This window comes from Notolepis coatsorum, assembly GCF_963971535.1.
Source record: "Notolepis coatsorum genome assembly, chromosome: 3".
Lineage (NCBI taxonomy): Eukaryota > Metazoa > Chordata > Actinopteri > Aulopiformes > Paralepididae > Notolepis > Notolepis coatsorum.
The window spans coordinates 9,230,019-9,253,650 of NC_140167.1; the positions used below are offsets into that span (position 1 = coordinate 9,230,019).

At 38.2% G+C, this 23,632-nt stretch overlaps 1 protein-coding gene across 1 annotated transcript in view; it reads right to left on the reverse strand.

Annotated features, from left to right (window-relative positions):
- Positions 1-975: 975 nt before the first annotated feature.
- The window catches only part of LOC311225165 (uncharacterized protein), a gene marked incomplete at both ends in the record, with an annotated part of 51,160 nt that continues 28,503 nt past the window's right edge, over positions 976-23,632 (reverse strand). Inside the window, 2 exons of the mRNA XM_084310370.1 lie at positions 976-984; positions 4,801-4,899. Coding sequence (XP_084166496.1) covers positions 976-984; positions 4,801-4,899 — 108 coding nt within the window. The remainder of the gene's footprint in view (positions 985-4,800; positions 4,900-23,632) is intronic.

A 23,632-nucleotide genomic window follows, 5' to 3' on the forward strand; every position in this document is an offset into this window, starting at 1 on the left:
TCCCACACTGGTCACAGGGATAGAGCTTCGCTCCTGTATGAATGTTCTGGTGTTTCTTTAAGGTACCAACGTCTCTGAAGCTCTTCCCACACTGGTCACAGGGATAGGGCTTCTCTCCTGTATGAATACGCTGGTGCCTCTTTAAGCTGCCAGAGTGATTGAAGCTCTCCCCACACTGGTCACAGTGGTAGGGCTTCTCTCCTGTATGAATACGCTGGTGACTCTTTAAGCTGCCAGAGTGATTGAAGCTCTCCCCACACTGGTCACAGTGGTAGGGCTTCTCTCCTGTATGAATACGCTGGTGCCTCTTTAAGCTGCCAGAGTGATTGAAGCTCTCCCCACACTGGTCACAGTGGTAGGGCTTCTCTCCTGTATGAATACGCTGGTGATTCTTTAAGTTGCCAGACTCACTGAAGCTTTTCCCACACTGGCCACAGTGGTAGGGCTTCTCTCCTGTATGAATACGCTGGTGTATTTGAAGATTACACTTTTTGACGAAGCTCTTTCCACATTGGTCACAGCAGTGAGGCCTTGACTGAGCCATTATTTGTTGTTGGGGAACAATTGTATCTGGAATAGAGAGAAGCACTCCAATGAACATTTCAGATTGTGTTTTGGTTTGAATTTGTAGTTTCAAAAAGGTAGAATCTGTAATTCCGTATTGCACTTTATATATTCTGATGTGTGGGTTGTAGTTGTAGTTTAGTAACTAATTATAGTGTGACCTTCTCCAGACCTCTCTTGGCAGAGCCTGATGTGTGGTCAGCAATAGCACCACCTTCCTTATCCCCACTCAATTACAACCCACACATCAGAGAAACTGATGGGCAGTGCAGTATCAAGCAGGGCTTGAAAGTGAATCTGCTCCATGGATGGGTATTAAAAACTAGTCAGCATTAGCTAAAATACTGTGCACAACAAAATTGTCACTTATCTGCAATATGTCATTGTGTTCGTAACTGTACAAATATACCGTTACATATACTGAAGAGAAAAAAACAACAGAGATTAAAAATATTAGAGGACATATTTAGACAGGAAATAAGCAGAACATAAGAGAGGCTCTGACACGGAAACAATCAAATAAATAATTGTACTTACTGATGTTGTGGTATCAAAAGTCTGCTATATGTTATCATAAGCAAGTTCTGATCCAGATGATTTTAGTATAAAGTCTTGTTCCAGTAGAGAATGTGTTCTGCCACAGAGAGGGGTTCAAGTCAAACAGCAGACTATCCAGTGTTTTTGGTTGAATGAGTACTTCAGTCTGGAAAACAGCCCTGTTCTTATACAACAGAGCCAATAGTAGAGCAGTTAGCTGCTTTGAACTGATTGGTCAATCAGAATAGACACCCCATCATCAAACACAAGGTGATAAAACCTCTTATAATCATCTTGGAAGACAACTATTATTATGCTACACTTTGTACAATCAATAATGTATGTGTGCAGTATTTGCACCTGTATATATTTTTGTTTTATTTGTACTTATTGTACTTTCATTATTTCAATCTTCTCTCTTACAAGATACTGGATGTTTCAGAATTTAGCCCAAATCCTGAATCCAATATTGACATATTTCAGGTTACAAATCGAATATAATCCTCAGTGAGACTTTTAATTTAAGTGTCTTTAGGAAATATATTGATTTGATGTATTCCATGGTAAGCATTGAGTGTGACATTACTTACATTACTGACCATCCAGTTGGCTGGTGACTGAAATTGTGATTCTTGGATTATTGCATCAGATTACAAAAAATGAATTTGTCAGAGAAAGGTATTGTCGAACCGGGAGTAATCTGGCTGCAGATTTATTTTCAAGATTTATGAAAAATGTATGTTATCAAATGTTGACGTGATTAATTTCCCAATGTTGGATCAGCATTCCCAGGACCTACCGAAGAAATAAATAGTTTCCCTGTTCCATTTCAACCCAATGCTGACCAATGGGAAATATTAACATTTGTTTTGATCAAATAAAATAAGCACTGATCCCCACATTGGCTGTTCAAATCCATTGATTTCAATTTACTTCAACTTCAAGTTACAATCAGTTACAAACCTGTAAGTCTTGATGCTGTTGCTATTGCAAACTATGTGCACACTCTGCTTGTGGCAATACATGCCAAAGATGTTTAAGATGTTTAAGATGTTTGATTTCAGAATATAAATGAAACCAAAGAGACTAGTGCTCAAGTTTAATGTGGGAAAAAAGAATCAACATTGTATTATTGATCAGTTAGCTGGTGACTGAAACTGTGATTCTTGAATTAACTTAAGCCACCTGATTACAAAAAAATTGTCAGTTCAGGATATTGTTTTACATATCGCTGCTGTCGGGACAAAACCTCATAACTCCAAAAACCCAACTTTTCAGCAGATGAAAAAAACTAACACAGATTTGAGGGTGAATAGAGTTAAGAGGTTTAGACAGATGATCGGTTTAATGCTTTCCCATTGTTTAAACTTTGTAAAACCCACACACACATATGGAGGATGATCTACGGAGTTGATTTATATAATAAAAAAAAAATTCAAAAAATGGAGTTATGAGGTTTTGTCCCGACAGCAGCGATATGTGATTTCAAGATTTGCAAAACATAAAATGTTGACATGATGCATTTTATATTGGTTAATGTCATTCACAATATATTTCAAAATAAATGTCTAATGACTCTGCACCCAGTGCCCCTCCCTGCCTACCCCCAAACAATTTACACATGAAACTATACAGTGACAATGGAAATACCAGAGTCAATGGCCCAGTCATACGTAATAAGCATTTGTATAGCAAGTGAGATACAGTGGCCACATCCACCTCATGATAGATTTGCAATTGAAAAGTCAATATGATGAGACTGAAGTACCCTATAAACATGTACATAGCAGGGAACAATTAGGGTACTAAGACTGAATGGGGGTAGTTAGTGTGACCAATACAGTAGCATTATTCATGCTAAAACCTCTGATAGGTATGCCATCTTCAATGTCCTGTATTCTGCTATATGACCATAGAACCCATGCCCTTTTTTTTTTTTTTTTTTTTTTTTTTTTTTTTTTTACTTATCAATGATGACGTTGAATCAGTATAGTGAGTTATTTCGTTCTTGTTTCTCATGCGGTGAAGCTACTTTCGATACAAGCTGACTGAAAATTCTGGCAACGTTTTATTCTTCCTTTATAGAAAGTATTCTAACCTTTTCATTTGTATGTTGGTTCACATCCCTCTGTCAAAGAGACAAGGACAGACTGCAAGGTGTTGTCAACCTTAGCTCAAAAATGATCGGCAAAACACAAACAGTGCTCAAGAAAGCACATAAGATAATTAGTGACTGACTCCACACACCTTCATGTGTGTTTTGACATGTTGCCATCAGGAAAGCGCTTTAGACAGCCTGCCTGTAAAACAAACATAAGGAAGTTTGGTTTTGTTCCAGAGGTCATTCGACTGGTGAATGGCCACAGTGCAAGGAATGGTCAGTTCACTAATATGCACCTTTTGACCCCACTTTTTTTGTACGGACCGAATTTATTTATTAGACTTGACAGCTCAGCTATATAAGGATCCTGTTCTAACAGTGTCATGTTTCTTGTGCTTTAATAGTGTCATGTATGTCTCTTGTTCTGTCTTGTATGTGTATAAGTGCAGCTGTTTGCCGTATTCATGCCTTAAATTGTCCCTTGCAGGACTAATAACGTTTTTTTTATTTAATTGAAACACAAGGTGATATTTCCTCTTCCAATCATCTTGGAAGTCAACTATTCGGCTACACTTTGTACAATCACTATGCATAACTACGATATCTCCACCCTGCATATATTTGAGTTTAATTTGTACATATTTTACTTCAAATATAGCAATATTCTCTCTCTTACAACATACTAGGTAAGCTAATCAGAGGCAAATTGATGTTCAATGTTAAGCTATTGCCCATCAGAGGTATTTGGGTAGCTATTCAGTGAGAACAATACTACCACCAGTTCAGCCTCTGCACACCTGTGTGTACAGTATTGAGAGACATTAAACCATCTGTAGGGTGCTCCAGTCTGCTCCCATTGACGTTTTCCAAAAGTAAATGGGTATTTATTATTATTTAATACAATTGCAAATCAATTAGGAAGAGTGTATCCCACTGCTATACAAATGTTTATTACGTTATCCCTGGGCCATTGGCTCTGGTATGTCATCAGTGTTTTATTTGTAAATTGTTCTGTGGGTAGACAGATAACCAGGTAGATTAAGTTTGGGCAGCACTGAGTTAGAGGAAGGGAAGTTCTTTATTTGTCAAATACACAACAATACAGGGGCAATAGATTTCTACATCATTTTAGGGTTTTACACCTATATGAATATGTTGGTGTATCTTTAAGATGTAAAATGTACTGACGCTCTTCCCACACTGGCCAAAGGGATAGTGCTTCTCTCCTGTATGGATGTTGTGGTGTCTTTTTAAGTGACTCAAATGTCTGAATCTCTTTCCACATTGGTCACAGTGGTAGGGATCTCTCCTGTATGCATACGCTGGTGATTCTTTAAGCTGCCAGACCGACTGAAGCTCTTCCCACACTGGTCACATGGATAGTGCTTTTCCCCTGTATGAATGTTCTGGTGTCTCTTTAAGGTACTAAAGTCTCTGAAGCTCTTCCCACACTGGTCACAGTGGTAGGGCTTTTCTCCTGTATGAATACGCTGGTGTATCTTAACACTGTCAAATACACTGAAGCTCTTCCCACACTGGTCACATGGATAGAGCTTCGCCCCTGTATGAATGTTCTGGTGTGTCTTTAAGTGACTCACATGTCTGAAGCTCTTTCCACATTGGTCACAGTGGTAGGGCTTCTCTCCTGTATGAATACGCTGGTGACTCTTTAAGCTGCCAGACTGATTGAAGCTCTCCCCACACTGGTCACAGGGATAGGGCTTCTCTCCTGTATGAATACGCTGGTGACTCTTTAAGCTGCCAGACTGATTGAAGCTCTCCCCACACTGGTCACAGGGATAGGGCTTCTCTCCTGTATGAATAAGCTGGTGCCTCTTTAAGCTGCCAAACTGATTGAAGCTCTTCCCACACTGGTCACAGTGGTAGGGCTTCTCTCCTGTATGAATTATCTTGTGACTCTTTAAGTTGCCAGACTGATTGAAGCTCTCCCCACACTGGTCACAGGGATAGGGCTTCTGTCCTGTATGAATACGCTGGTGTATATGAAGATTACACTTTTTGACAAAGCTCTTTCCACATTGGTCACAGCAGTGAGGCCTTGACTCAGCCATTATCTGTTGTTGGGGAACACTTGTATCTGGAATAGAGAGAAGCACAATGAACATGTCAGATTGTGTTTTGGTTGAATTTGTAGTTTTTTATTTAAGGTAGAATCTGTAATTCCGTATTGCACTTTGTTTATATATTTTGTTTTGTTTTGTGGGTGGGTTGTAGTTTAGTAACTAATTATAGTGTGACGTTCTCCAGACCTCTCTTGGCAGACCCTGAGGTGTGGCCAGCAATACCACCACCTTCCTTATCCCCACACAATTACAAACCACACATCAGAGAAACTGATGGGCAGTGCAGTATCAAGCAGGGATTGAAAGTGAATCTGCTCCATGGATGGGTATTAAAAACGAGTCAGCATTAGCTAAAATACTGTGCACAACAAAATTGACACTTATCTGCAATATGTCATTGTGGTCTTAACTGTACAAATATACCTTTACATATTGAAGAGAAATAAACAACAGAGATTCAAAATATTAGACAACATATTTAGACAGGAAATAAGCAGACAATAAGAGAGGCTCTGCACTGGAAAAAAATAAAATAGATAATTGTACTTACCGATGTTGTGGTATCAAAAGTCTGCTATATGTTATCAGAAGCAATCCAGATCCAGATGGTTTTAGTATAAAGTCTTGTTCCAGTAGAGAATGTGTTCTGCCACAGAGAGGGGTTCAAGTCAACCAGCAGATTATCCAGTCTGTTTGGTTGAATGAGTACTTCAGTCAGGAAAACAGCCCTGTTCTTATACAACAAAGCCAATAGTTGAGCAGTTAGCTGCTTTGAACTGATTGGCCAATCCGAATAGACACCCCATCCATCAAACACAAGGTGATATTTCCTCTTATAATAATCTTGGAAGACATGTATGTGTGCAGTATTTGCACCTGTACATATTTTTGTTTTATTTGAACTTATTGTACTTTCATTATATACTGGATGATAAGAATTTAGCCCAAATCCTTAAATATTGACATATTTCAGGTTCCAAATCAAACATAATCCTCAGTGATACTTTTAATTTAAGTGTCTTTAGGAAATGTATTGATTTGATGTATTCCATGTTTTTTGATAAGCATTGAGTCTGACATTACTTACATTACTGACCATCCAATTGGCTGGTGACTGAAAGGGAATTTGTCAGAGCAAGATATTGTCGAACAGGGAGTAATCTGGTTGCAGATTTTTTTTCAAGATTTATGAAACATTTATTTGATCAAATGTTGACGTGATTACCAAAATTATTTAAATCCTCTCTCTCTTACAACATAGTGGGTTATCACTTAACCCAATTTGTTTTTTTAAATATTGAAAATAGAATGAATTTGCCATATGTCACGTTCAAAATCAAACATAATCCTCAGTGTGACTTTTAATTATGTGTCTTTAGGAATGTATTGATTTGATTTATTCCATGGTATTTGTTAAACATTGAGTATCAGAATAAAAATGAAACCAAAGAGACCAGTGGTCAAGTTTAACGTGGGAAACAAGAATCAACATTGTATTATTGACCATCAGTTAGCTGGTGATTGAAACTGTGATTCTTGTATTAAGCCACCAGATTACAAAAACATTTGTCAGGTCAGGATATTATTTTACAAATGTGATATTAAGATTTGCTAAACATAAAATGTTGACATGATGTATTTTATATTGGTTAATGTAATTCACAATATATTTCAAAATAAATTTCTAATGACTCTGCACCCCAGTGCCCCTCCCTGCCTACCCACAAACAATTTACACATGAAACTATACAGTGACAATGGAAATACCAGCGCCAATGGCCTAGTCATACGTAATACGCATTTGTATAGCAAGTGAGATACAGTGGCCACATCCACCTCATGATAGATTTGCTATTGAAAAGTAAATATGATGAGACTGAAGTACCCTATAAACATGTACATAGCAGGGAACAATTAGGGTACTGAATAGGGGTAGTTAGTGTGACCAATACAGTAGCATTATTCATGCTGAATACCTCTGATAGGTATCCCATCTTCAATGTACTGTATTCTGCTATATGACCATAGAACCCATGCCTTATTTTTTTTTTTACTTATCATGTTGAATCAGTATAGTGAGTTATTTCGTTCTTGTTTCTCATGCGGTGAAGCTACTTTCGATACAAGCTGGCTGAAAATTCTGGCAACATTTTATTCTTCTTTTTTTATTGAAAGTATTCTAACCTTTTCATTTGTATGTTGGTTCACATCCCTCTGCCAAAGAGACAAGGACAAACTGCAAGGTGTTCTCTGGGCCCCCCAGTGCTGGGCCCTTGGAATCATCCTAACCACCCCCCCCCAGCTACTCCCCTGACTCCACACATGTCCTTCTTGTGTGTTTTGACGTTTTGCCATCAGGAAAGCGCTTTAGACAGCCTACCTGTAAAAAAAACAGAAGGAAGTTTGGTTTTGTTCCAGAGGCCATTCGACTGGTGAATGGCCACAGTGCAAGGAATGGTCAGTTCACTAATATGCACCTTTTGACCCCACTTTTTTTGTACGGGCCGAATTTACGAATGCACTTATACACATACAAGACAGAACAAGAGACATACATGACACTATTAAAGCACAAGAAATTATTTTATATTATATATATTATATTATAAGGATCCTGTTCTAACAGTGTCATGTTTCTTGTGCTTTAAAGGGGACCTGCATTGCTATTCCTAGCACTATTTGGGCAACTTTACACAATTCATGTGAGTCTATTGAAGACATCTGTAAGGTTTATTTTTTTTTAAATGCATTGTTTTATATTTCTAATTAAGTACTCAAAACCATAATTTTTCCGACAACGGCCTTGACCAGGGTTCGAACCGGTGATCTTCTGATCATGAGCCCGGAGCTCTAGTCGTCTTCCCTCAGCTCCTCCAGGAGGCCTCATGGTGACTCTGGCGCCCAGAAAAATACCCTATATTACTATATATATATATAGGTATTTTTCCAATTGCGCAAATATTAACAGTAGGATATCCTGTTTGATGAATTGTATGAATTGTATTTTCTGCTGTGGATCATACAGGCTAATACGTGCATTAATTTAGATTTAGTTGAGGAGAGAGAGAGAGAGAGAGAGAGAGAGAGAGAGAGAGAGAGAGAGAGAGAGAGAGAGAGAGAGAGAGAGAGAGAGAGAGAGAGAGAGAGAGAGAGAGAGAGAGCGCTCCGGACTCAGCGGGACTGAGAATGACGCAGACGCAAGCTCTCTCCTCTCTCCCTCCCTCCCCCTCTCTCTCTCTCTCCCTCTCAGCGGGACTGAGAATGAAACACGCAGACGCGGGCTCTCTCCTCTCTCCCTCCTCCCTCTCTCTCCCTCTCTCCCTCTCAGCGGGACTGAGAATGAAACACGCAGACGCGGGCTCTCTCCTCTCTCCTTTTCCCTCTCTCCTCTCTCCCTCTCAGCGGGACTGAGAATGAAACACACAGACGCGGGCTCTCTCCTCTCTCCTTTTCCCTCTCTCCTCTCTCCCTCCCTCTCTCTCTCTCTCTCTCTCTCCCTCTCTTTCTCTGTCTCTCTCTCTCTTTCTCCCTCTCTATCTCTCTCTCTCTCCCTCGCAGAGTGCATGCAGAGGTGTCGGGTTTCACTCTGCCTCGCACTTTGAGGAAGTGGTTTCCACTCGCTGTGTGGGCTGTCCGCTTACCCAGCGCCCACTGACGTCAGCATGTGCCTCAAATCAGAATGACCTAATTAAATCTAGCAGGAAATGGTCTGAGCTGAATGAGAGCAATTCACCAATATGGTATTTAGACACAAAAACACATTGATACTAACTCAAGACAAACTGTCCCTGAACCTGCTGGTTCTTGTCCGGATGCTCCGGTTTCTCCGCAAGGGAACATTTCTAGCAGGAAATGGTCTGAGCTGAATGAGAGCAATCCGCCAATATGGTATTTAGACACAAAAACACATTGATACTAACTCCTATTACTATAATACAATGCTAGAGACTGAAAAATGACATTTATAATGCATGTCACCTTTAATAGTGTCATGTATGTCTCTTGTTCTGTCTTGTATGTGTATAAGTGCAGCTGTTTGCCGTATTCATGCCTTAAATTGTCCCTTGCAGGACTAATAACGTTTTTTTTATTTAATTGAAACACAAGGTGATATTTCCTCTTCCAATCATCTTGGAAGTCAACTATTCGGCTACACTTTGTACAATCACTATGCATAACTGCAATATCTCCACCTGCATATATTTGAGTTTAATTTGTACATATTTTACTTCAAATATAGCAATCTTCTCTCTCTTACAACATACCAGGTAAGCTAATCAGAGGCACATTGAAGTTCAATGTTAAGCTATTGCCCATCAGAGGTATTTTGGTAGCTATTCAGTGAGAACAATACAACCACCAGTTCAGCCTCTGCACACCTGTGTGTACAGTATTCAGAGACATTAAACCATCTGTAGGATGCTCCAGTCTGCTCCCATTGACATTTTCCAAAAGTAAATGGTATTTATTATTATTTAATACAATTGCAAATCAATTAGGAGGAGTGTATCCCACTGCTATACAAATGTTTATTACATTATGCCTGGGCCATTGGCTCTGGTATGTCATCAGTGTTGTTGTGTTTTATTTGTAAATTGTTCTGTGGGCAGACAGATAACCAGGTAGATTAAGTTTGGGCAGCACTGAGTTAGAGGAAGGAAAGTTCAAGTTCTTTATTTGTCAAATACACAACAATACAGGGGCATTTCAACTGTGCACAGTTAAGAAACAACAATGAATACAAGAATGGTAACACTACATAGTAGTAGTCCAAGGCAGCTCTACACATTTTAAAATGCCTTTATTTAATGGCTCACATTATTTAGATAATTTAAAAGAAACCAACATGGTTCTGCCTACATAGGGCCTTCATCAGGGTATTGAAGATTATCTAAATAATGTGAGACATTAAATAAAGCTGCCTTGGACTTCAACTTTTTTATAACTATAACAAATCCTACCCCAGATTTAATCCAAAGAGCACCTACTGAAACACTAAACCAAGAACGCTGAAGCCCTCTCCATATCCTCTTCTTGATCAAATACGTAGTAGTAGTAAGATATATAAAAAAAAAAGAGGTACAGTAAAATAAAATATAACATATTTACAGAAAGTGTATGTGCATATTAAGGTGCAGTGCAGGGTGTGTGTTTGTGTGTGTGTTCAATAGTTTTTATGAGGTGTATGCGTTTTTTTTAAGGGTTATCTCCTGTTCTTGTCCTTTTTCAGGAGTCTTGTGGCTTGTGGGAAAAAACTGTCCCAGAACCTGCTGGTTCTTGTGCGGATGCTCCGGTTTCTCCGCGAGGGAAAAAACTGAAAAAAAATCATATTCATGCATGGATCAAGTAGAGTACATACAAACGTCTCTTAGGCATTTCCTGGTTGTTAAACAAGGTGAACATGGTCAAGAGAACATTAAATACTTCATCTACAAACATAATTCTGTTCTGACTATATTAATGTAATTAGGTTTGCAGATTTTATTTTTTAAATGCATAGGTTTATACAATGGGCCGTATGTTGGATTTCTGTCCATGCAGCATGAATGCGCTTTTGAGTATATAGATTTATTAAAGCAGATTTCTACATAATTTTAGGGTTTTACACCTGTATGAATATGTTGGTGTATCTTTAAGATATAAAATGTACAGAAGCTCTTCCCACACTGGTCACAGGGATAGTGCTTCTCTCCTGTATGGATGTTCTGGTGTCTTTTTAAGTGACTCAAATGTCTGAATCTCTTTCCACATTGGTCACAGTGGTAGGGATCTCTCCTGAATGCATACGCTGGTGACTCTTTAAGCTGCCAGACCGACTGAAGCTCTTCCCACACTGGTCACAGGGATAGAGCTTCGCCCCTGTATGAATGTTCTGGTGTCTCTTTAAGGTACTAAAGTCTCTGAAGCTCTTCCCACACTGGTCACAGGGATAGGGTTTCTCTCCTGTATGAATATGCTGGTGTATTTTTAAGTGTCCAGACTGATTGAAGCTCTTCCCACACTGGTAACAGGGATATGGTTTCTCTCCTGTATGAACAATCTGGTGTATCTTTAAGCTGCCAGACTGATTGAAGCTCTTCCCACACTGGTCACAGTGGTAGGGCTTCTCTCCTGTATGAATACGCTGGTGTATCTTTAAGTTGCCTGACTCATTGAAGCTCTTCCCACACTGGTCACAGTGGTAGGACTTCTCTCCTGTATGAATACGCTGGTGTATCTTTAAGTGTCCAGACTGATTGAAGCTCTTCCCACACTGGTCACAGGGATAGGGCTTCTCTCCTGTATGAATACGCTGGTGTATATGAAGATTACACTTTTTGACGAAGCTCTTTCCACATTGGTCACAGCAGTGAGGCCTTGACTCAGCCATTATCTGTTGTTGGGGAACACTTGTATCTGGAATTGAGAGAAACACAATGAACATTTCAGATTGTGTTTTGGTTGAATTTGTAAGTTTAAAAAAATAGATTTAAGGTAGAATCTGTAATTCCGTATTGCACTTTGTTTATATATTTTGTTTTGGTCTGATGTGTGGGTTGTAGTTGGAGTTTAGTAACTAATTATAGTGTGACGTTCTCCAGACCTCTCTTGACAGAGCCTGAGGTGTGGCCAGCAATAGCACCACCTTCCTTATCCGCATTCAATTACAAACCACACATCAGAGCAACTGATGCAGCGCAGTATCAAGCAGGGCTTGAAAGTGAATCTGCTCCATAGATGGGTATTAAAAACTAGTCAGCATTAGCTAAAATACTGTGCACAACTAAATGCACACTTATCTGCAATATGTCATTGTCGTAACTTTACAAATATAACTTTACATATACATATATTGAAGAGAAATAAACAACATAATATTAGACAGCATATTAGACAGAAAATAAGCAGAATAAGAGCAGCCCTGCAACGGAAACAATCAAATAAATAATAGTACTTACTGATGTTGTGGTATCAAAAGTCTGCTATATGTTATCAGAAGCAAGTTTTGATCCAGATGGTTTTAGTATAAAGTCTTCTTCCAGTAGATAATGTGTTCTGCCACAGAGAGGGGTTCAAGTCAACCAGCAGACTATCCAGTGTTTTTGGTTGAATGAGTACTTCAGTCAGGAAAACAGCCCTGTTCTTATACAACAGAGCCAATAGTTGAGCAGTTAGCTGCTTTGAACTGATTGGCCAATCAGAATAGACACCCCACCCATCAAACACAAGGTGATAATACCTCTTATAATAATCTTGGAAGACATGTATGTGTGCAGTATTTGCACCTGTACATATTTTTGTTTTATTTGTACTTATTGTACTTTCATTATATACTGTAACTGGATAATAAGAATTTAGCCCAAATCCTTAATGATTGACATATTTCAGGTTCCAAATCAAACATAGTCCTCAGTGATACTTTTAATTTAAGTGTCTTTAGGAAATGTATTGATTTGATGTATTCCATGTTTTTTTATAAACATTGAGTCTGACATTACTTACATTACTGACCATCCAGTTGGCTGGTGACTGAAATAGTGATTCTTGGATTATGACATCAGATTACAGAAAGGGAATTTGTCAGAGCAAGATATTGTCGAACAGGGAGTAATCTGGTTGCAGATATTTTTTCAAGATTTATGAAACATTTATTTTATCAAATGTTGACGTGATTACCAAAATTATTTAAATCCTCTCTCTCTTACAACATAGTGGGTTATCACTTAACCCAATTAGTTTTTTTAAATATTGAAAATAGAATGAATTTGCCATATTTCAGGTTCCAAATCAAACATAATCCTCACTGGGACTTTTAATTATGTGTCTTTTGGAATGTATTGATTTGATTTATTCCATGGTATTTGTTAAACATTGAGTAAGAGACCAGTGGTCAAGTTTAACGTGGGAAACAAGAATCAACATTGTATTATTGACCATCAGTTAGCTGGTGATTGAAACTGTGATTCTTGTATTAAGCCACCAGATTACAAAAACATTTGTCAGGTCAGGATATTATTTTACAAATGTGATACCAAGATTAGCTAAACATAAAATGTTGACATGATGTATTTTATATTGGTTAATGTAATTCACAATATATTTCAAAATACATTTCTAATGACTCTGCACCCCAGTGCCCCTCCCTGCCTACCCACAAACAATTTACACATGAAACTATGTGACAATGGAAATACCAGCGCCAATGGCCTAGTCATACGTAATAAGCATTTGTATAGCAAGTGAGATACAGTGGCAACATCCACCTCATGATAGATTTGCAATTGAAAAGTCAATATGATGAGACTGAAGTACCCTATAAACATGTACATAGCAGGGAACAATTAGGGTACTGAATAGGGGTAGTTAGTGTGACCAATACAGTAGCATTATTCATGCTGAATACCTCTGATAGGTATCCCATCTTCAATGTACTGTATTCTGCTATATGACCATAGAACCCATGCCTTATTACTTATCATGTTGAATCAGTATAGTGAGTTATTTCATTCTTGTTTCTCATGTGGTGAAGCTACTTTCGATACAAGCTGGCTAAAAATTCTGGCAACATTTTATTCTTTCTTTATTGAAAGTATTCTAACCTTTTCATTTGTATGTTGGTTCACATCCCTCTGTCAAAGAGACAAGGACAGACTGCAAGGTGTTGTCAACCATAGCTAAAAAAAGATTGGCAAAACACAAACAGCGCTAAAATGCTCAAGAAAGCACCTAAGATAATTAGTGACTGACTCCACACATGTCCTTCTTGTGTGTTTTGACGTTCTGCCACCAGGAAAGCGCTTTAGACAGCCTGCCTGTAAAACAAACATAAGGAAGTTTGGTTTTGTTCCAGAGGCCATTCGACTGGTGAATGGCCACAGTGCAAGGAATGGTCAGTTCACTAATATGCACCTTTTGACCCCACTTTTTTTGTATGGACCGAATTTATTTATTAGACTTGACAGCTTAGCTATATAAGGATCCTGTTCTAACAGTGTCATGTTTCTTGTGCTTTCAAGATTTATGAAACATTTATTTGATCAAATGTTGACGTGATTACCAAAATTATTTAAATCCTCTCTCTCTCACAACATAGTGGGTTTGCCATATTTCAGGTTCCAAATCAAACATAATCCTCAGTAGGACTTTGAATTATGTGTCTTTAGGAATGTATTGATTTGATTTATTCCATGGTATTTGTCAAACATTGAGTATCAGAATAAAAATGAAACCAAAGAGACCAGTGGTCAAGTTTAACGTGGGAAACAAGAATCAACATTGTATTATTGACCATCAGTTAGCTGGTGATTGAAACTGTGATTCTTGTATTAAGCCACCAGATTACAAAAACATTTGTCAGGATATTATTTTACAAATGTGATATCAAGATTTGCTAAACATAAAATGTTGACATGATGTATTTTATATTGGTTAATGTAATTCACAATATATTTCAAAATACATTTCTAATGACTCTGCACCCCAGTGCCCCTCCCTGCCTACCCACAAACAATTCACACATGAAACTATACAGTGACAATGGAAATACCAGCGCCAATGGCCCAGTCATACGTAATAAGCATTTGTATAGCAAGTGAGATACAGTGGCCACATCCACCTCATGATAGATTTGCACTTGAAAAGTCAATATGATGAGACTGAAGTACCCTATAAACATGTACATAGCAGGGAACAAGTAGGGTACTGAATAGGGGTAGTTAGTGTGACCAATACAGTACCATTATTCATGCTGAATACCTCTGATAGGTATCCCATCTTCAATGTACTGTATTCTGCTATATGACCATAGAACCCATGCCTTTTTTTTTTTTTTTTTTTTTTTTTACTTATCATGTTGAATCAGTATAGTGAGTTATTTCGTTCTTGTTTCTCATGCGGTGAAGCTACTTTCGATACAAGCTGGCTGAAAATTCTGGCAACGTTTTATTCTTCCTTTATTGAAAGTATTCTAACCTTTTCATTTGTATGTTGGTTCACATCCCTCTGTCAAAGAGACAAGGACAGACTGCAAGGTGTTGTCAACCTTAGCTCAAAAATTATCGGCAAAACACAAACAGTGCTCAAGTGCTCAAGAAAGCACATAAGATAATTAGTGACTGACTCCACACATGTCTTTCTTGTGTGTTTTGACGTTCTGCCATCAGGAAAGCGCTTTAGACAGCCTGCCTGTAAAACAAACATAAGGATGTTTGGTTTTGTTCCAGACGCCATTTGACTGGTGAATGGCCACAGTGCAAGGAATGGTCAGTTCACTAATATGCACCTTTTGACCCCACTTTTTTTGTACGGACCGAATTTATTTATTAGACTTGACAGCTCAGCTATATAAGGATCCTGTTCTAACAGTGTCATGTTTCTTGTGCTTTCAAGATTTATGAAACATTTATTTGATCAAATGTTGACGTGATTACCAAAATTATTTAAATCCTCTCTCTCTTACAACATAGTGGGTTATCACTTAACCCAATTTGTTTTTTTAAATATTGAAAATAGAATGAATTTGCCATATTTCAGGTTCCAAATCAAACATAATCCTTAGTGGGACTTTTAATTATGTGTCTTTAGGAATGTATTGATTTGATTTATTCCATGGTATTTGTTAAACATTGAGTATCAGAATAAAAATGAAACCAAAGAGACCAGTGGTCAAGTTTAACGTGGGAAACAATAATCAACATTGTATTATTGATCATCAGTTAGCTGGTGATTGAAACTGTGATTCTTGTATTAAGCCACCAGATTACAAAAACATTTGTCAGGTCAGGATATTATTTGACAAATGTGATATCAAGATTTGCTAAACATAAAATGTTGACACGATGTATTTTATATTGGTTAATGTAATTCACAATATATTTCAAAATACATTTCTAATGGCTCTGCACCCCAGTGCCCCTCCCTGCCTACCCACAAACAATTTACACATGAAACTATACAGTGACAATGGAAATACCAGAGCCAATGGCCCAGTCATACGTAATAAGCATTTGTATAGCAAGTGAGATACAGTGGCCACATCCATCTCATGATAGATTTGCAATTGAAAAGTCAATATGATGAGACTGAAGTACCCTATAAACATGTACATAGCAGGGAACAATTAGGGTACTGAATAGGGGTAGTTAGTGTGACCAATACAGTACCATTATTCATGCTGAATACCTCTGATAGGTATCCCATCTTCAATGTACTGTATTCTGCTATATGACCATAGAACCCATGCCTTATTTGTTTTTTACTTATCATGTTGAATCAGTATAGTGCAGTGCTTCTCAAACTTTTTCTGTCAGGCCCCCCTTTGGCGGACCAAAATATCTTGCCCCCCCCCCCCTCGCCCCAACAAAATAGTCATGAAATGGGCCATGTTTAAATTGATTGAAATAACACCAATATCGTGACCTTTCAAATTGACAACACCTTCCCTCGCGAGAGACACCTTGCCTCGTTGTGAAACAGCACTGCAGAATGGGCAGCTCCCATCTCCTCACACAGCGCAGAGAACAGGCGCGCTTTCAGGGGTCGGGTTTTGATGAAATTTACCACGTTTATAACTTCTGTCAAAACCTCATTCAGCTCAGGGCTAAGCTGTCTTGACGCTGGCGCCTCTGTGAATTTACAGTGCGTCCATTGCGCGTTTGGCGAGACCCCCTTGATGAGCGCCTGTAGCCCCCTCCTTTTCCCTGCCATGGCCTGCGCACCGTCAGAGCAAAAGCCCACACAGTTCTCCCATTTCAGTCCATGTTCTGTCAGGTAACTGTCAATAATTTTGAAGAGCTCATCAGCTGTTGCTCTGTTTTTGACATATTTGCAAAACAGCAGATCTTCACTCAGTGACTGGGAATTTACAAAGCGAACATAGGAAATAAGCAAACAGTCTTTATTGCTGTCAGTCTTTGACAAGGCAACACGCATGTCATCCTCAAGGCTCAACTTGGCCCTATATTTTTTTTCAGAGCTGTCATGGATGAAAAGCCAGCTTCCAAGAGTTTGGATGGAGATGTGTCAGGAAGCTTTGTCTCAATGTTGTCTGTAAAGTTCACTGTTTTTTTATTAAATAATGATTTTGAGAAATGGTCAAATTTATCCAAATATGGTATTTTCATGGAGAACAGTGCAGCTGCAACATATAGCACTTTCGTGATAATTTGGTATTTGTTAAACATTGAGTAAGAGACCAGTGGTCAAGTTTAACGTGGGAAACAAGAATCAACATTGTATTATTGACCATCAGTTAGCTGGTGATTGAAACTGTGATTCTTGTATTAAGCCACCAGATTACAAAAACATTTGTCAGGTCAGGATATTATTTTACAAATGTGATATCAAGATTTGCTAAACATAAAATGTTGACATGATGTATTTTATATTGGTTAATGTAATTCACAATATATTTCAAAATACATTTCTAATGACTCTGCACCCCAGTGCCCCTCCCTGCCTACCCACAAACAATTCACACATGAAACTATACAGTGACAATGGAAATACCAGCGCCAATGGCCCAGTCATACGTAATAAGCATTTGTATAGCAAGTGAGATACAGTGGCCACATCCACCTCATGATAGATTTGCACTTGAAAAGTCAATATGATGAGACTGAAGTACCCTATAAACATGTACATAGCAGGGAACAAGTAGGGTACTGAATAGGGGTAGTTAGTGTGACCAATACAGTACCATTATTCATGCTGAATACCTCTGATAGGTATCCCATCTTCAATGTACTGTATTCTGCTATATGACCATAGAACCCATGCCTTTTTTTTTTTTTTTTTTTTTACTTATCATGTTGAATCAGTATAGTGAGTTATTTCGTTCTTGTTTCTCATGCGGTGAGCTACTTTCGATACAAGCTGGCTGAAAATTCTGGCAACGTTTTATTCTTCCTTTATTGAAAGTATTCTAACCTTTTCATTTGTATGTTGGTTCACATCCCTCTGTCAAAGAGACAAGGACAGACTGCAAGGTGTTGTCAACCTTAGCTCAAAAATTATCGGCAAAACACAAACAGTGCTCAAGTGCTCAAGAAAGCACATAAGATAATTAGTGACTGACTCCACACATGTCTTTCTTGTGTGTTTTGACGTTCTGCCATCAGGAAAGCGCTTTAGACAGCCTGCCTGTAAAACAAACATAAGGATGTTTGGTTTTGTTCCAGACGCCATTTGACTGGTGAATGGCCACAGTGCAAGGAATGGTCAGTTCACTAATATGCACCTTTTGACCCCACTTTTTTTGTACGGACCGAATTTATTTATTAGACTTGACAGCTCAGCTATATAAGGATCCTGTTCTAACAGTGTCATGTTTCTTGTGCTTTCAAGATTTATGAAACATTTATTTGATCAAATGTTGACGTGATTACCAAAATTATTTAAATCCTCTCTCTCTTACAACATAGTGGGTTATCACTTAACCCAATTTGTTTTTTTAAATATTGAAAATAGAATGAATTTGCCATATTTCAGGTTCCAAATCAAACATAATCCTTAGTGGGACTTTTAATTATGTGTCTTTAGGAATGTATTGATTTGATTTATTCCATGGTATTTGTTAAACATTGAGTATCAGAATAAAAATGAAACCAAAGAGACCAGTGGTCAAGTTTAACGTGGGAAACAATAATCAACATTGTATTATTGATCATCAGTTAGCTGGTGATTGAAACTGTGATTCTTGTATTAAGCCACCAGATTACAAAAACATTTGTCAGGTCAGGATATTATTTGACAAATGTGATATCAAGATTTGCTAAACATAAAATGTTGACACGATGTATTTTATATTGGTTAATGTAATTCACAATATATTTCAAAATACATTTCTAATGGCTCTGCACCCCAGTGCCCCTCCCTGCCTACCCACAAACAATTTACACATGAAACTATACAGTGACAATGGAAATACCAGAGCCAATGGCCCAGTCATACGTAATAAGCATTTGTATAGCAAGTGAGATACAGTGGCCACATCCATCTCATGATAGATTTGCAATTGAAAAGTCAATATGATGAGACTGAAGTACCCTATAAACATGTACATAGCAGGGAACAATTAGGGTACTGAATAGGGGTAGTTAGTGTGACCAATACAGTACCATTATTCATGCTGAATACCTCTGATAGGTATCCCATCTTCAATGTACTGTATTCTGCTATATGACCATAGAACCCATGCCTTATTTGTTTTTTACTTATCATGTTGAATCAGTATAGTGCAGTGCTTCTCAAACTTTTTCTGTCAGGCCCCCCTTTGGCGGACCAAAATATCTTGCCCCCCCCCCCCTCGCCCCAACAAAATAGTCATGAAATGGGCCATGTTTAAATTGATTGAAATAACACCAATATCGTGACCTTTCAAATTGACAACACCTTCCCTCGCGAGAGACACCTTGCCTCGTTGTGAAACAGCACTGCAGAATGGGCAGCTCCCATCTCCTCACACAGCGCAGAGAACAGGCGCGCTTTCAGGGGTCGGGTTTTGATGAAATTTACCACGTTTATAACTTCTGTCAAAACCTCATTCAGCTCAGGGCTAAGCTGTCTTGACGCTGGCGCCTCTGTGAATTTACAGTGCGTCCATTGCGCGTTTGGCGAGACCCCCTTGATGAGCGCCTGTAGCCCCCTCCTTTTCCCTGCCATGGCCTGCGCACCGTCAGAGCAAAAGCCCACACAGTTCTCCCATTTCAGTCCATGTTCTGTCAGGTAACTGTCAATAATTTTGAAGAGCTCATCAGCTGTTGCTCTGTTTTTGACATATTTGCAAAACAGCAGATCTTCACTCAGTGACTGGGAATTTACAAAGCGAACATAGGAAATAAGCAAACAGTCTTTATTGCTGTCAGTCTTTGACAAGGCAACACGCATGTCATCCTCAAGGCTCAACTTGGCCCTATATTTTTTTTCAGAGCTGTCATGGATGAAAAGCCAGCTTCCAAGAGTTTGGATGGAGATGTGTCAGGAAGCTTTGTCTCAATGTTGTCTGTAAAGTTCACTGTTTTTTTTATTAAATAATGATTTTGAGAAATGGTCAAATTTATCCAAATATGGTATTTTCATGGAGAACAGTGCAGCTGCAACATATAGCACTTTCGTGATAATTTGGTATTTGTTAAACATTGAGTAAGAGACCAGTGGTCAAGTTTAACGTGGGAAACAAGAATCAACATTGTATTATTGACCATCAGTTAGCTGGTGATTGAAACTGTGATTCTTGTATTAAGCCACCAGATTACAAAAACATTTGTCAGGTCAGGATATTATTTTACAAATGTGATATCAAGATTTGCTAAACATAAAATGTTGACATGATGTATTTTATATTGGTTAATGTAATTCACAATATATTTCAAAATACATTTCTAATGACTCTGCACCCCAGTGCCCCTCCCTGCCTACCCACAAACAATTCACACATGAAACTATACAGTGACAATGGAAATACCAGCGCCAATGGCCCAGTCATACGTAATAAGCATTTGTATAGCAAGTGAGATACAGTGGCCACATCCACCTCATGATAGATTTGCACTTGAAAAGTCAATATGATGAGACTGAAGTACCCTATAAACATGTACATAGCAGGGAACAAGTAGGGTACTGAATAGGGGTAGTTAGTGTGACCAATACAGTACCATTATTCATGCTGAATACCTCTGATAGGTATCCCATCTTCAATGTACTGTATTCTGCTATATGACCATAGAACCCATGCCTTTTTTTTTTTTTTTTTTTTTACTTATCATGTTGAATCAGTATAGTGAGTTATTTCGTTCTTGTTTCTCATGCGGTGAGCTACTTTCGATACAAGCTGGCTGAAAATTCTGGCAACGTTTTATTCTTCCTTTATTGAAAGTATTCTAACCTTTTCATTTGTATGTTGGTTCACATCCCTCTGTCAAAGAGACAAGGACAGACTGCAAGGTGTTGTCAACCTTAGCTCAAAAATTATCGGCAAAACACAAACAGTGCTCAAGTGCTCAAGAAAGCACATAAGATAATTAGTGACTGACTCCACACATGTCTTTCTTGTGTGTTTTGACGTTCTGCCATCAGGAAAGCGCTTTAGACAGCCTGCCTGTAAAACAAACATAAGGATGTTTGGTTTTGTTCCAGACGCCATTTGACTGGTGAATGGCCACAGTGCAAGGAATGGTCAGTTCACTAATATGCACCTTTTGACCCCACTTTTTTTGTACGGACCGAATTTATTTATTAGACTTGACAGCTCAGCTATATAAGGATCCTGTTCTAACAGTGTCATGTTTCTTGTGCTTTCAAGATTTATGAAACATTTATTTGATCAAATGTTGACGTGATTACCAAAATTATTTAAATCCTCTCTCTCTTACAACATAGTGGGTTATCACTTAACCCAATTTGTTTTTTTAAATATTGAAAATAGAATGAATTTGCCATATTTCAGGTTCCAAATCAAACATAATCCTTAGTGGGACTTTTAATTATGTGTCTTTAGGAATGTATTGATTTGATTTATTCCATGGTATTTGTTAAACATTGAGTATCAGAATAAAAATGAAACCAAAGAGACCAGTGGTCAAGTTTAACGTGGGAAACAATAATCAACATTGTATTATTGATCATCAGTTAGCTGGTGATTGAAACTGTGATTCTTGTATTAAGCCACCAGATTACAAAAACATTTGTCAGGTCAGGATATTATTTGACAAATGTGATATCAAGATTTGCTAAACATAAAATGTTGACACGATGTATTTTATATTGGTTAATGTAATTCACAATATATTTCAAAATACAATTCTAATTGCTCTGCACCCCAGTGCCCCTCCCTGCCTACCCACAAACAATTTACACATGAAACTATACAGTGACAATGGAAATACCAGAGCCAATGGCCCAGTCATACGTAATAAGCATTTGTATAGCAAGTGAGATACAGTGGCCACATCCATCTCATGATAGATTTGCAATTGAAAAGTCAATATGATGAGACTGAAGTACCCTATAAACATGTACATAGCAGGGAACAATTAGGGTACTGAATAGGGGTAGTTAGTGTGACCAATACAGTACCATTATTCATGCTGAATACCTCTGATAGGTATCCCATCTTCAATGTACTGTATTCTGCTATATGACCATAGAACCCATGCCTTATTTGTTTTTTACTTATCATGTTGAATCAGTATAGTGCAGTGCTTCTCAAACTTTTTCTGTCAGGCCCCCCTTTGGCGGACCAAAATATCTTGCCCCCCCCCCCCTCGCCCCAACAAAATAGTCATGAAATGGGCCATGTTTAAATTGATTGAAATAACACCAATATCGTGACCTTTCAAATTGACAACACCTTCCCTCGCGAGAGACACCTTGCCTTTAGGAATGTATTGATTTGATTTATTCCATGGTATTTGTTAAACATTGAGTATCAGAATAAAAATGAAACCAAAGAGACCAGTGGTCAAGTTTAACGTGGGAAACAAGAATCAACATTGTATTATTGACCATCAGTTAGCTGGTGATTGAAACTGTGATTCTTGTATTAAGCCACCAGATTACAAAAACATTTGTCAGGATATTATTTTACAAATGTGATATCAAGATTTGCTAAACATAAAATGTTGACATGATGTATTTTATATTGGTTAATGTAATTCACAATATATTTCAAAATACATTTCTAATGACTCTGCACCCCAGTGCCCCTCCCTGCCTACCCACAAACAATTCACACATGAAACTATACAGTGACAATGGAAATACCAGCGCCAATGGCCCAGTCATACGTAATAAGCATTTGTATAGCAAGTGAGATACAGTGGCCACATCCACCTCATGATAGATTTGCACTTGAAAAGTCAATATGATGAGACTGAAGTACCCTATAAACATGTACATAGCAGGGAACAAGTAGGGTACTGAATAGGGGTAGTTAGTGTGACCAATACAGTACCATTATTCATGCTGAATACCTCTGATAGGTATCCCATCTTCAATATACTGTATTCTGCTATATGACCATAGAACCCATGCCTTTTTTTTTTTTTTTTTTTTTTTTTACTTATCATGTTGAATCAGTATAGTGAGTTATTTCGTTCTTGTTTCTCATGCGGTGAGCTACTTTCGATACAAGCTGGCTGAAAATTCTGGCAACGTTTTATTCTTCCTTTATTGAAAGTATTCTAACCTTTTCATTTGTATGTTGGTTCACATCCCTCTGTCAAAGAGACAAGGACAGACTGCAAGGTGTTGTCAACCTTAGCTCAAAAATTATCGGCAAAACACAAACAGTGCTCAAGTGCTCAAGAAAGCACATAAGATAATTAGTGACTGACTCCACACATGTCTTTCTTGTGTGTTTTGACGTTCT